The sequence below is a fragment of the Oreochromis niloticus genome, linkage group LG16 (assembly GCF_001858045.2).
Source record: "Oreochromis niloticus isolate F11D_XX linkage group LG16, O_niloticus_UMD_NMBU, whole genome shotgun sequence".
In the NCBI taxonomy this organism is placed as follows: Eukaryota; Metazoa; Chordata; class Actinopteri; order Cichliformes; family Cichlidae; genus Oreochromis; species Oreochromis niloticus.
Window position 1 is genome coordinate 25,626,483 of NC_031987.2, and position 15,074 is coordinate 25,641,556.

The window sequence follows — 15,074 nt, forward strand, 5'->3', positions numbered from 1 at the left end:
CTTCTCGGCATTTAATATTTGTGCTTATTACCCCCTTGTTTGTAATAAAAGAAGGTAAAATTTGTTAAAGTTTGGATCTACAGTAATTGCAGGAAAAATATGTTATTTATTTTTTAACTTTTAAAATTTGCCTGAGATCAGCTGACAGCCAGCAATGTTCAGAGGTCATTTTAGTAAAGCACTGTGATATTGTAGCCAACTTTTCCTGCATTTGACAGTGAGCATGAAAAGTAGAAAACTCATTAGCAGCTCTTGTCTTACCAAATGCCACTTTGATCATTTTCAGTGATTCTGATAATATATCTCTGTGATATATTTAGCCTACACTCAATGTGCTAAATGGTCTCAGTTACACTTTTCAAATACGTGAATCCACCGGGGTCCACTCATGTCCAAATGATTTATATTTCATCATCAGACGTGAGCGTGAGGGTCTGTTTTTTATATATACAATGCACCAAGTACTCATCCGCCCCAGGTGGAGGATTTAAAGCGAACTTCACAGAAGTATAACAGGAATGACTGCTCCGCTGTCATATCTCCAACTATCTGTGTCTGTGCCCAAAATGGAGTATAATCATGACTTTACACACTGGAAACATCTTTTTTGGAAACTATAGCAATTAAAAAAACAAACCAACAACAACAACAACAAAAGCTGATAGGAAGAACTAATATAAATGGTTCCATCACAGGCTAATGCTCAGACCTTAAACGTGCCCTTAGGTACCAGCTGTTGCAAATATGGTTGGCTAGCAAACTGTTGAGGCTGGGGAAATGGATCTCAAGAGTCAAGGTCCAAGCCTCGCTTAGTATAGTATTAGTACTAAACTGTTAACCTACTAGTGAAAGACTAATACGTTATCTTAGTTTTGATACACTTACATCAGTGATCTCACCTCTTCTGTGAGAAGGTTTATAGTGCCATTTTCCCAATGTTGATGGATGTGTACTAGATGGCTCTGACTCAAACTGATAAAGCTGTGCTTCAACTTGAAGACAAATGAATAGGTCTTCATCTAAGTTTTGGACTGCTTGAACGTACAACGCGGCCTGCGGCGAATCCTGAGACCTTCCTACCGGGACCGGATAACGAACGAAGAGGTCTTACGAAGAGGAGGCACCCGCCCTTTAGCCGATGTTGTTGCAAAAAGGCACTTCCGCTTTGCGGCCCATATTCTACGTCTACCCCCTTATCGCCCGGCTAAGATTGCCATTACATGGTTCCCGCGCACTGGCAAGCGAAAGCGAGGCTGACCAAAGATCACATGGCGTCGAACGTTTATTGATGATCTGAAAACTGTCGACATCGCCAAGGATTAAGCCGAAGCAGTCAATGCTGACCGACGATGGAGATCATTAGCTCCCCGATGCGCCGCTCAGCGTAGGAGGAAGTTCTAAGTAAGTGAAAATACGACTAACAATCAATGGATTTAGAGGTTTTTGGTGGAACCTAACGAGGGAAACAGTCATTTTTTTCACTAGGCATCTTGACTTGACAGAAGAAGCCTTCAAGAATGCCAGAAACCATGACATTGGTCATGTCATGGGTTACACTGAAACACTGAATCAGCTCCATGGAATAACATCTCTGTTTTGGCTTTATGAAGGCAGAAGAGACCATATTTGGATAAGACAGTAGTGTGCAGTCAACTAAGGAAGCTAATTTGTTTTGCAGGGTGCATCAACTGACTGTATGGGTGGTTCGCACAGGAAGAGATACCTGCTAATTAGTGCTAAGTTATACATAGAAATGTGTCACAATGACCAAAAACAAACTGGAAATAATTAGTTGCAAACAAAACCTTACAGATACACAACTCTTTGACTTGTATATTAAAAACTATTTTTTATCCCGGCCAGATATAGGACATCAGAGTCCTCCAAATGTAAACTGCACTGTGTGTTTGCTGTGTTTGTGCCGCCTATCCGTTTACCTGTCGCAGTGGTTGCACTTGAATGGCTTCGCTCCGGTGTGTTTGCGGTAGTGTCGTGTCAACTCGTCACTACGGGCAAAGCGCCATTCGCAGCCCTCCCATGAGCACTTGTAGGGCTTTTCACCTGCAAAGGAGAGACAGAGAGGAAGAGAGAGGGAGAAGGTGTCACATTTTATAATCATTTTTACATCTAATTTCACACGTCTAAACTACAGCTGTTCGCTAATGTACAGGTTACCACCCCTGGCTTTTTCCAAACACACACACACACACACACACACACACACACACACACACACCCAGACAGCCCAGAGGCCAGCCAGGCAGACAAGTTTTAACACAACAGCCATTTCAATGAGCCAACACACTCAATTAGCTGTAAATGAAGTCTTTCAGCACAGCGGCGTGTTAATTCATAATCCCAAATTCACCCTGAAATGAATCTCGTTTTGTTCCCTCTATTACCCCACAAACCCACCACCTCCATCCCACCATACACACACACACACACACACATACATGAACACATATGCACGCCCTGAGGTGGGTTGGGGTGGGTCTGAAATGTAAATGAAGTTTCATCCCCCGGTTCACCAGATGGGAGAAGAGATGGTCTATTGTTCTCAGCCTGTAGTTATCTCTCCATGATAGAAAGCCTTCCAGCTGTGCGTGTGTGTATTACGCTGAGAGGTGTGTGTGTGTGTGGTGTGCAGGAGCAGACTGCCTTCAGATGGGACCTGAAGATGTCCGACTGCGTACATGCTTGTATGAGATTTCTCTCTCTCCGTGCGTCTATGCGGGATGAGCAGATAAAGCAGCGAATCTGGGCCTTCTAACAAAATCCCCCTGCAAACTTCCACAAAAATAAATAAATAAATAAATAAAATGAGTATTTAGCTATGTTAAAACAGAGTTTCAGAAGTGTACATGAACAACTGCTTTGTTTATCTCCTTCGGACATGAATTCATACTTAGGCTCCTAATAGCATCAGTGCTAAAGATCGTTTCTGGATAAAGTAAATGTTGCTTTAGTGTCTTTGTGTCTCTGTTCTGTACATTAGGCAGGCTGAACTCAGAAGTTTTCTTCTGGCATAACCCAAGAGTTCAGTTAGCGTGGATTGCTCTTTCATTTCATCAGTGCCTTGGACTTGTAGCGGTGCTGGTTTAAAAACTAAAGTAGTTTGATAGCTGCTTACTAGTTATCTAATGTCCATATGCTGTGTTTTGTTGAAGGATTTCGGCTTGTGATAAAAGCTCAGGGAGGCTCATTATTTTTGCAGATGACCTTGAACTTTTATTTTTGTTTCAGCGCTCCTCCTGCTTCAGTCCAGTATTTAAAGACAATGCTTTTAAACATAAACCAAAACTGGGTTTTCTCCACTGCACCCTGTGCGGAAGAGGGAAAAAAAGACTGTCTGAATGTAATTGCAGACCCCCGGTGTGTGTGCGTGTGAACTGTGGGGTGGTAACTATAATTGGGGTCTTAATGACTCTTAATGGGAAGTAATACAGCAGCTTACAGTCAGTTAGCCAGATGTCCCTGCAGCCCCTCTACTCTCATCACAGCACACACCAATCTTCTTAAGGAGACAAACACAAACACGCACCAATTCAGAGCTAAGTGGAACTAACGTGAAGCCCGAGTGGTACACAACATGGACCTGAAACTCAGCTGTCACTGCCATCAAAATTTAAAATTTTCAACCTGGAAAATCAGACTAGAAATACACAAAGCCAAGATGGAGAAACTAGTCTCATGCATATATGTAAAAGAAAAAGAAAAAAAACCTGGTGCCAGACCCACCCACAACTTGGCTTTGTCAGTGATTCAAATAAGTCTGATGTTACGCTCGCTGGTACTGTCTCTGTAATTGCAAAAAAAAATAAAAAAATAAAATAAAACCAATCAGAATTTTGTTGGCGGGGTTCACTTTAATCATCATCATCCTCTTGTGTCAGAGCCAGAAAAAAATGATGAAAAGCTTGAGCAAGATTGAGACAAAGTAACTGCTGGAGGAACGACAGATTCTGCCTTAACTGAAATGATGTTGGTGAGACGCTAAGTTGCTCGCTTCTGACGGGCTGAGGAGTGAAGAATGCGGGCAGCATGAAAGACGACTAAATGGTTTGTTTACCAGGTTGCCCACTAAGGTACCATTTTAGGTGCCTAGCAAAGAACTGCGTGAGTTGAAATGGCAATCTGGTTTGAAAATTAAATCTGAGTAGTTGAAAGAAACATTAAAATTTCAGACATTTTTACATATACAGCTTCCTTCCTTTCTCTCAGGTTATTTATCTTTTTTTGCTTTTTATGTCCCCAGTCTTACTGCAGGCCATAACGTCTCTGTCTTATAATTTTTTCATGAACTTTAATTGTCTCAATTCATCACCTTGAATCATTGCTGCAGTATAGTACAACTACAAGAAAGTACACCTTCACGCGGACCAGGATGTGAGGTGGCGAGCCGCTCTGACAGCAAGGTGATGCAACGAGAAGTAAAAGATGATGTGCTACAGGAACATCCGACTGTGAATGATGCCCTTCTTCCCCTTTATTTCCCCACAGTTAGCGCGTCTCTTTGATCGGCGGCGTCTTTTCTCCGTAGACACAACATGACTGCAGTTTCAGTTGGACTAAATTAATTCCAGATCACGAGCTCTGCTCTCCAGGATTTGCATATTCAAATTCTCCAGTCAAATCTCATGCAGCCTGACGCAGATTCCCACAACAGGGATCTGGGTTTCGTTCCCGTCTCTCTGCTGTAAATTTTTAGCGACAGCTCTTCTTAACCACCGCAGTTTCTGATGTGTTGTGGATCACTGTGGACAGAGTGTCTCGGGGGGCTCAGAGCAGGGTAATCTCATCTCTCCAAACTTCTGCAGCTGCCATCTGTATTTCATTGTGTTTTATCATTAGGAGTTCACTATAATGCAGGAGTTTGTTTCCATAAGTGACACCACGTGTCTTGAGACAGTACATCTTGTTGGCTGGACCTAGTAGGGTTCACATAGCACATCTACCAATGGTACTGCTATAACTGGACTATATGAAGATTTAAAGGCGTTTTATGAATGAATCAGTGCAGTTTCTGATTTAGAAATTATGCTGATGGCTTTGGTGTAAAATGCATTTATTCATTTAGTCTGAGAATTGGCAATGACTGAAGGTAGCATAGATAGTAGAAGGAGGTTTGACTAAAAAACAGCTCATTTAAAATACAAGCTACTGCATTTCACTCCTTGTAAATTAAACTCTCACGAGGCCACTTGAATAAATGCATAAGTGCATATATCACAGGACAGCAGCCCATGAGCTGTGATGAAACAAAAACACCCTGAACATTTCCAGACCAATTATGTCAGATGCCAAAAGTAAAACCAGGCACTTGGACTGGATCAGACTAGTTTTGAATAGATTTAGAGCGTTTGACTATCTAATTCAAAATGCCACCTAAACTGGACAGGTACTTTAAAATATGTGAACAACACTTAAAAAAGACTTTGGACCAACAAGGTAAAAATCAAAGGGCTATTAGCTGAAAACATGGCACATCTTGCCATGGTGTGCAGTGTGTTCTTGAAAGATTTGAGGGAGCTGGACAAGTGTAGGACAAAAGAAGAAGTGGCGGAACTACAAAAAAAAGAAAGAAGAAAGAAATCTATGGTAGATGTGTCGTGTTCTGAGGGAGTGTCTGCTGTTTTGGTATGTTTTTTCGTGTTGGCTTGTTTCCAGACCTGCATCACCCGTCTGCAATTCCATCAGTGGCAGTCAGCAGGTCACCGCAGCCTTCCACTCATTGCCAGTCCGTCAGCTACTCCTATCGTGGTAACTCAGCTCTTCTCTCTCTTGTTGTTATTTGCCTCTTCGTATTCTAACTCCTGTTTCCTTGTGTCTCTACTTTGTTTTTGCCATTCCTGGAACAATATTTAACTCACCTGCAGTTCGCTTCGGTGGTCATCTGCCACTACTCACCTGCTCAGGCTCCATAACCTTCACTGGTTGTCCGTCACCACTCATCCATTCAGGCTACATGCTTTGGCCGCGTTCACCTCACCTGCCTGCCCTTCTGCCCGCCGCTTCTCTCTGGATCTCTGGAAATAATGACTGGATAAACCAACTCTCTCATTCTGCTCCTCAACCCAACACTGACTCTGTACTTCAAGTCATTCCTCCATTTACAGGCCAACTCTTTAGTTTGGTGTCGATTAAACATGATCACGGGCCCGGTCTAGTCCCCCTGTCATGGTTTGGGAACGAGGGTGCACTGGGCACGATTCAGCTCTGGTGTAGTCTGCAGCACTTGGTCCCCAAATATCTTTATCGGGACTTTAGAGAAAAAAGTTGAGGGTCGGGGTCTCTTGATGAACTCTGACAGGCCAATAATCCTGATGTTGTTCCGGCAACTACGTTCATCTAAGTCAATATTCTTGTTCTTGAGTTTAGCACAAGCTTGAAATATGGTGGCACATGATGCTTCGAGGCCTGGATGCGTTCTTCTGTCAAGCTGGCTTTGGTCTTCAGGTCAGTCAGTGTAGCTTGTCCGTGTCCAGATTAGCTTTAAGAGAGGCAAGCGCTGCTTTAATGATGGAGGACACGGTCGTTGATATGGACTGTTGGTGCTTCTCCAGTAAGCTGGCCAAGGCGGGCATGCTCATCTGGCTAGCTGAGGAAGGCGAGTCATTTCTTTTGTTGTCTTTTTATTTTGTCAGCCTGGTTCCAGAGGCCATGGAGCTTTTCAAAGAAATACTGTTCATTTGAATAAGAAACCGATCAAGTCTGGGACGGAAAAAAGCGATGGTTTTCAGGTCAGTGCGGAAAAGCACGATATATGCGCCTACTCCATTCTTCACTCCACCAGAAGTCGATTGATCTCAACATTATTGAAGGAGTGTGGGATCATCTTGACAGAGAACAGAACAAAAAAACCCAACATATTCCTGAAGACTAATTACAGAAATTACAAGAAAGCTGCCAAAGAGAGTTCATGCTTTGTTGAAGAGTAACGGTGGTCATAAACAATCATATTTAATGTTAGAAGTGTACAAACTCTGTTTTTCTGTTATATGCTGTATTTCTATAATATATGTGTTAACAGGTTTAAATACATTTCAATACAGTTTCCTAGCAAATAATAAAGAAATAATGGGTTTCTCAGTGTTTTTGCATCGCACTGTGTCCATATATACACACACACACACATATATATATATATATATATATACCTTTTACCAGTAAATATTTCTATTTCCCTCAGGGGTTCATAAGTCTTTGTTACAGCTCTGGCACAGCTGTAAAAAATGTGAGTACATGTGATTCTACAGCAGATTACTTCAAGCTCTGCAAAGAACCAAAATACCACCCATGTTCAGCAGCAGTATCTGGATGTGTGAATCCTTCTACTTCACTACTCAGAGTCCTCTGTGGTCTGACTATGGGACCAATATTTTCTACATAGAATAGAAAAGCACTTGGCAGCTTATCCTCTAGGCCTGTTGAAGAAATGTTACAATCTCAACCTACATGTATGTGCTTGAGAGTGTGTGTGTGATACGGGGTATGAGTGCGGGCCGCAGGTGCCAGACAGGCTGCCGTTTCACACTCGTTTTCTGTAATTGGCCCGAGCCCCTCGTCTTCCTTCAATAGGACCCCCCTCAAATACACACACACACACACACACACACACACATACACACACACACACACACACACACACACACCATAGCACACACACAGTGTTAGAGGAATGAAGCAAGGCCAGCTTGGGCCTGACGCCACAGCAACCATGACGCCAGCCAATTATAGCACGGCAAGGCAAGGATGCATGATAAAGTCACCTAGCAACTGAGAGAAAGAGAGAAGAGAGAAGGGGGGGTAGTGGTGTGTGTGTGTGTGTGTGTGTGTGTGAGAAAGAAAGAGAGAGAGAGGGAGAGAGAGAGAGAGAGAGAGAAAGAGAGAGTGAGAGAGAGACTCGGAGAGAGATTAACAGGCATGGACAATCCACCAGCCACCAACCAATTATGGAAGAGTGTGATGCAGTTGCTTGGCAACCCAAACTGAATAAGCAAAAGGGAGAGAGAGTGAGAGAGAGAGAGACAGGTTGGAGTTTTGATTCTATGGGGATGTCGAGAGGTTGCAGCAGGGTTTCTCCTGACTCCACATGAGGTTGTGGTGTCACCTATATTGGGTGGGGGTGGAGGTGGGGGGGGGGGAGTGGAGGTCTCGACTTAAACCGGAGTGACCAGTGTTTTAACCTGCATGACAGAACACAGACAGAATACACCTCACATCACGTAATATTGAGTCGCACAATACAAGCATCATCATTATGAGGTTTTGCAGATTTTATTGAACATGCACCTCATTTCCATGGAAAGCTTCACAAATGTTAATGCGGTCCCACTGCTCTCGAATGCTGTGACTCAAGCAAGCTACAGCAGTATGCTAAAGAAGTTTCCGTACCACACAGACCCGAGTGGAAAATAACGCCTCTCCTTAACTACATGAAACTGTAACCTACTGATTTGTTGTTGAGGAACTGCTGCATGTCTGATGGGACTGTTAAGGAGTGTCTGACTCTGCATTTACACACTGTCACCTACACCCGCCTGTGATGAACTTGAAAATGTTGACAAGTTCAGGACCCAGTCTGGGTGAAACGTGGCCAGCCGAAGTGTCACCCTGGTTAATTTTGTTTTGTAAAAAAAAAAACTGATGGAGGTGAATTTTTATTTTATTTAAACAATTCTATTGCTTAATGTTTCCAAGAAAGAACTAATTCTACAAACGACAGGCAAACACAGGTAACTACATGCTTACCGAATCTTACGACATTCTGATATGAACTATACTATTGTACTATTTCTGTACTATTTCAAACTGTATTATAACTGTACTACTTCAAAATGAAAAATGTTATCTTGGTAAAAACGCACAAATTCTAATATTGTAAACAGTTCAGGATCACCACTATTGATACAGCTCACTTATAAAGGTATTTGTTGCACATTGTACCTGGTGGTTGGTTGGCAGTGACATTCTGTGCTCTGGTTACACAGGTATAATAGAAAAGGTATAATGCAATTTATATAATTCATAATTTATTTACCATTCTATAATACGTCAGTTGGTTATATACTCCCCCCGTTTAAGGTTACATACTGACTTTTTTTGTCGTTCTCCTCTCCTCCTCAGTAAAAATACTTCCAGGAGCTACTTTATTGCACACTGAGTTTATCTGTACACTTTACGGCTGTAACAAGGCTGCTATTCATTCGCTTCATTAACTATTTCTGTTGCTGCAGCCGCATCGCTCGGATACCGTGAAAGATTCAGTTAGCGCAACATACCTGCTAACTTGCACTAAATCACTCACACAGGTTTGGTTAGGCTGCTGTTACACTGAGTGAGGTGCTGGAGACTGCTGAGAAATTCATTTTCACTTTAACTACCATTTTCTTTTCTCTTCTTCTCTTGCTGAGCTTATGTAGCCTGTGGCTGACAAACGGGCGTTTCTGCAGTTTGACGTTGGTCTGATTGACTCACTGCTGTTTGCTTCTCTATTTTATACAAAAAAAAGACACCAGTGATATATGCTTACACTGGTTCAGCCAATGTATCTTTTATTACTTTGTTTAATCAAACAATGCATTAATAATTGTAACTAAATTAAGTTAGGAAGGATTTTGACTGATTGCCTTGCAGAAGCTAGGCATAAGATGATAATGACAATCCGCATTCCAGCGAGCTGCAAAGTAATGCATGCAAATCCACATATTTTATTGCTCTTATGTATTTATTCATTTACTTTTTTGGCTGTAGAACAAAACTCCTCCACACTGAGCTCGTGCTCCTTCAAAAATGTGCAGCAAAGACTTTTGAAAGACAAAGCCTCTTTCCAAAACTGGCCAACTATCCTGCTAACTTGGCTGCCAAATATGTAGTTAAGTATATTATGTTGAAGTGCAAAGTGATACAATTAGCTGTGCACTGCTTTTAAAGATCCAACCACATCCAAGAAACTGAAAAGTAAAACAGTGGAGAACTAGAAAAACCCTGGCTGCGACTCAGATCAGCGCCGGCTGGGCACTTTACAGATTAAGTGAATTCATTTGCGTCTATCTGTTGCATCTATTAATGTTTCTGCTCACCCCTAATTGAACATTTCCATATAAGAAAGGGAAAAAAGGGAGAAATTGTTTTCAGTATGAACGCTTTAATACGTTTTCTATAAAAAAAAAGGAAATGAAGCACACGTGCAGCATAGCCGCTGACAGACCTCAATATAATGATGTTTCTAATGGCCTCTGGTGTGCACTATGTGACAGTAAGTGTATTGACACTGTGCAGGCTTTCTACTGCTGCTCCTCCCTGTAGTTTCTGCTATGCTAATCCCTCCCTACATGTATGTTCAATGATTTATGGTTATAATAACCCAAAAAGAGGATTAAGCTAATTAAACCACAGCACTGCGCTTGTAATGAACACATCGGGAGGGAATACACCACCCCCACATTTATGCCACACACACGCGCGCACACACACGTACAGAGTGTGGAAGCTACTGTGTCTTCAGGGTGTCCTCTTCGTCTTTTTTTTCCCACAGTGAATGATTCTGCCTTTAAAAGCTCATCGTTGGTTAGCATGACTCGTCTGTGGAATAATCAGAAGATTAAAGATACCCGAGCTCGCGGTCAGGGCACCAGAAAACTAGCGGCTCCACTCTGGATTAGCTACAATAAAGCTACAGTGGTGGGTTCCCCCAGCTATGCCAGGTGCTGCCCTGGAATGTAATGCTATACTTAAAGCCATGCAATGGTTGCTGAGGATCATATAAGCCTGTAACACGCTGGATTTATGATGCCAAAGTTGCCGGTATTAATACAGACGAAGGCTTCAGGCTACGTACTGTGATCCTGGTGAAACTGCTAACACTGTATGATGACAACCGGAGGACATAAACCGCTACAGTAAATGATGGTGTGGTTAAAGCTAAAGTTGAATAATGCTACCTTCAGGTGGTACAAATCTGCACATCCCCTGTGCTGCAGATAAATGATGGGTTCAGCCCGAGTCACTCAGGCAGAAGTTTTTAAATCCAGGAGGCTTTTTTTTGTTACCTCGAAACTGATGAGTGGATTTGTTGTGAAAATCCACCATGCACTGGTTCCTGTCAGTAAAACTAGAGATACACTATGCTGCCAAAAGTATTCACTCACCCACCCAAATCATTGAATTCATCTGTTCCAATTACTTCCCTGACCGGAGGTGTATAAAATCAAGCAACTAGGCGTGCAGACCGCTTTTCCAAACATTTCTGAAAGAATGGGGGGCTCTCAGGAGCAACAGCAACTCAGCCATGAAGTGTTTGGCCACGTAAAATCACAGAGTGGGGTTAGTGGATGCTGAGGTGCAGAGAGTTTTGTGGAATGGGTTTCTACCCTGGAGCTAAATGATCCAGGGATGAGTCAGGTATTTATAAGCCGTAAATACCATATTTCTGTTATTTATCTATTATTTGTTATGACTAATGATAAATGTCTTGGTAAAATGCAAAATCTGTTAAATCTGAATAACCTTCAGAAACATGGATCTGCTTCTCTGTCATAATGTACTTTGTGACCTATACAGATGGATTATTACAGAGTAAAATACAAGAAATATAAAGTTTATTCATCTTAGGCTACATCAGTCAAATCCATCTTTGATTATGAGTCTACTTCAACAAGCCAAAGCCTGTCTCCTCATGCTTTCACTACAGAAAACTCGCAGCTCCCTGCCCCTTCCTGGTCGCATTAGCCGGCGTGTGTTCTGTTTGAGGGTCACAGATGGGGCAGCTGCAGTAAGCAGCTAAAGCTGCACGTCAGACCCAGTTGGACACGGCTGAATTCGCAAAGTAATTTACTACCAGTCTATCAATCATCAGGCAATTACTGAGGCAGGGCCTTTCTGGCACTGAGGTGATATCAAGAAGCAAATGAATAATTCTGGAGGATCATCTGAGAAGCACAAGAAGAAGAAAAGAGCTTTTAATCTCTTTTAAAAATGCATCAGATGTTTTCTTTGCAGATTTCTGCGGAAACTCAACCAAATCATAGTGTGAAACATCATAAAACAGCACGCTAAGCCTTACTCAAAGCTTCCAGCTCCAGGCTAGAGTCTTTAATTCAAAATCAGAAGCTTCTAACCCACAGACACCATCAGACAACACCTCTTCCCTCCCTTGCCAGTCAGACTTGTACTTTTCTTCTGCTTCACTAACCGAGGTCAGTTAAACTGTCAGGCATAAGCCGACGTTTGTCCGAAACTTCTTAGTTTTCCACGTCTCTGTACTGCACTGTACTAAAATCATGGGGAGCATTTCACAGTGACAACTTTGAGCCCACTCTGTGCACTGATCAAAATGTTTTCAGTGTCGTGTTTTACAAGTTCTTGCATGCTTTCAAACTGCAGGAAAAGACGCCACGTGGAAAACTTAAAGTTCATCAGAAACACCAGTGGCATCGTGAATTGAATTCCTGGGAATGCAATTAAGGTTTTACCTGTGTGGGTCCTCTGATGTGCCTTCAGGTGGGAGCTCTTGGTGTAAACCTTCCTGCAGCCATTAAACTGGCACCGGTGGACTCTCTTCTTGTTCTCTGGTACGTCTCCTGCCAGACTTCCCACCCCTCCCTGCTCGCTGTCACTGAGCGCTCCTCCTCGGCCTGGTGGGGATGGTAACGCTCGCGCTGCTACCAGCTTAGCCGCCCCTAATCCCACCTTCTTTGCCACCAGTTTGAGCGTTAATGTACCGTCTGCTGTTGCAGTGAGCGTCTGTGTGGGCTTAATAAGGTGTCGGCCAAGCTCCGGTGATGATGGCGGTGTTAGGGAAGTGACAGCGGCACTAAGCTGAGCGGCACTGACTCCTCCGAGAACTTGCTCCTTGCCTGTGAGGGTTTCAGCCCCAGCTGCTGTCTGGCTCTTGTTGGGATTGGGAACGTGTAGAATTTTGGCCTGCACCTTCGGGAGGGTCACAAGTAGCGAAGGTGGACTGGGCTGGTCAGGGAGGCTGGGAAGGAGGGGGTCCATCAGGTCTTCATCGCTGTCACCCCCCTGCATAAACGCCGGCGTTAAGAGACAGTCCAGCTCATCGTCAAAGAGCTCTGAGAGTCGCTTGGGCTCGGTCTGTAGATACCGCTCCAACTCTAGACACGTCTGCAAGAGAAGCACAAACCGAGGGTCAATATTTGTATACCTTTAAAAAAACAGTTGGTTATCACAGTTTATCCAGGATTATAACACAAGTTTCCCATTTTATGAACGCTGTTTAAACGACTGTAACTGTTACCGTTAGTGCTAAAACTCAAAGGGTTTTGGAAAGAAGAGAGGACAAGCTTTACGGAGGTTTACGGTGTACCAAAGCAACACAAGGCATTCACAAGCACACAGAAAAATCAGCCCCTCCGGTGCACTTCACATGACTGTAACTCCTCAGTCACTTTGGGCAAGAGAGAAATTCAAATGCTTTTCTAAAGATGAAAAATCCTAAATAAGTCCTGCTGACCTCTATGACACTTGTGTGATAAAGAGTTTAAAAAAGTAAATTTTCTCGTGTCCACAACTGACCACCTTGAGATTTTTGCCTATCCTGGTGCTTTTACTGCTGACATAAAGTAAGGACAGTTATTATTTTCGTGCATGAAAAAGTTTGGCGTCAAATATTTGAACAAACAGCCAATGCACTGCCTGGCGTGATTTTTTTGCTTGTTTTTTTGCACATTGCTATACTCAGTACGTTTCTCCAAACTGTAGACATTTCAGAGACCTTGTTTACCAGTCTATTTAAGTTCAGGTACCTGCTGTAGGCTTAATATTTCTCTGCAGCTGTTGACCATGTTACCTGGCACACGGCGGTCCTGAGAGAGGAGGGATTTAGCCTGTGATTGATTGCTGCTGCCCGGCCAAGCTCTCTGGAGCCCTGAACTGTGGAAGCCTTTCCTGTTCCCACCCCCGCTCACCCAAATCAACCAACCATGGACGTTATATCGCAAGACAGGGAAAAGAAGGGAAGTCAGATGACAAGAGGACAAGTCCAAGAAAGAAACAGAGGAAATAATGGAGACGAGGAGGGGAAAAAATAAGGAAAAATAAGCGAGTGATCCTAAAATTCTTTATTTATCAAGCAACAACAGAGACATCTGCACTTTTTTTAAAACCACTGTTCACTTGCTGTTGGCAGCAGAGCACCATCACCACAGTTGTTGGTCTGCCAGCCTTCGGTGCCTCGGTCAAGGGCACCTGCCACATTATCTCAAGGGATCTGAGCCAAAAACCTTCCAGTCACTAACCTACTTTTACTACTGCGAGGCTGCACTTCTCCTCTGAAAACTTTTATGGTTTCTGCGATTCTTGTTTGGTCTCTGCTAAAAAACTACCAACTGCACTTTTCAGGTCTCAGAGAAGCTGTTCGATTGATCTTGTTGTTGCTTTGAATGTTCCGACCTGCAACACAGGTTACTGCCGAAATCCGGCCTGCATGTTCAGGCATGAAAAAGAAGACATGTGTACCACCTATAGAGGAGCATGATCCAAAGAGATACAAGTAAAGCTCACACACGTGCTAATATGGGGGTTAGCTAAAAAAACAGCCTTCATTAAAGAGTAAAAAGAGGGTAAAAGGAGAAACACTGATAAGTACATATTACTGAATACAGAAACGGATACAAACCAGATGTCAGACCATAGGAGCTCAAAGCAGCAGCTGCATTTTTATGATGTCTTATCACAGTCTTTCATGTTTACAATAATAAGGCACTTTTGGTTTGGAAATTTAATCCTGAAAATACTTAAGGACGGATTTCGTGACAGCTCAAAGTCAAATCTGATCCTGTTTTCATGAGCAAATGTTTTTGCTCTCTGTAGTTTACTTTTTCATATTGGTGACACATCTTTCAATACACAACTTTAAACAACAGAAGCTAATTTGGACTCAATTGTAGCTTCCCTTCAGCTCAGTCTCTCATCGAACTCAATCATACTGCGGTAACAAGCAGTAAATTAACTAAATTAAATTAATGTGCATAATTTTGGGGGCACTGAGGACGTTTACTCTCTATAAAGAACTATAAAGAACATTTCTATGGCATGAGTTTGCTTTTCTT

The 15,074-nt window shown here is 42.7% G+C and overlaps 1 protein-coding gene across 1 annotated transcript in view; it reads right to left on the reverse strand.

Annotated features, from left to right (window-relative positions):
• klf7b (Kruppel like factor 7b) overlaps nt 1–15,074 on the reverse strand; it is a 63,847-nt gene that overhangs the window by 12,913 nt on the left and 35,860 nt on the right. Inside the window, exons 2-3 of the mRNA XM_003454908.5 lie at nt 12,477–13,128; nt 1,938–2,061 (exon numbers count right to left, since the gene is read on the reverse strand). Coding sequence (XP_003454956.1) covers nt 1,938–2,061; nt 12,477–13,128 — 776 coding nt within the window. The remainder of the gene's footprint in view (nt 1–1,937; nt 2,062–12,476; nt 13,129–15,074) is intronic.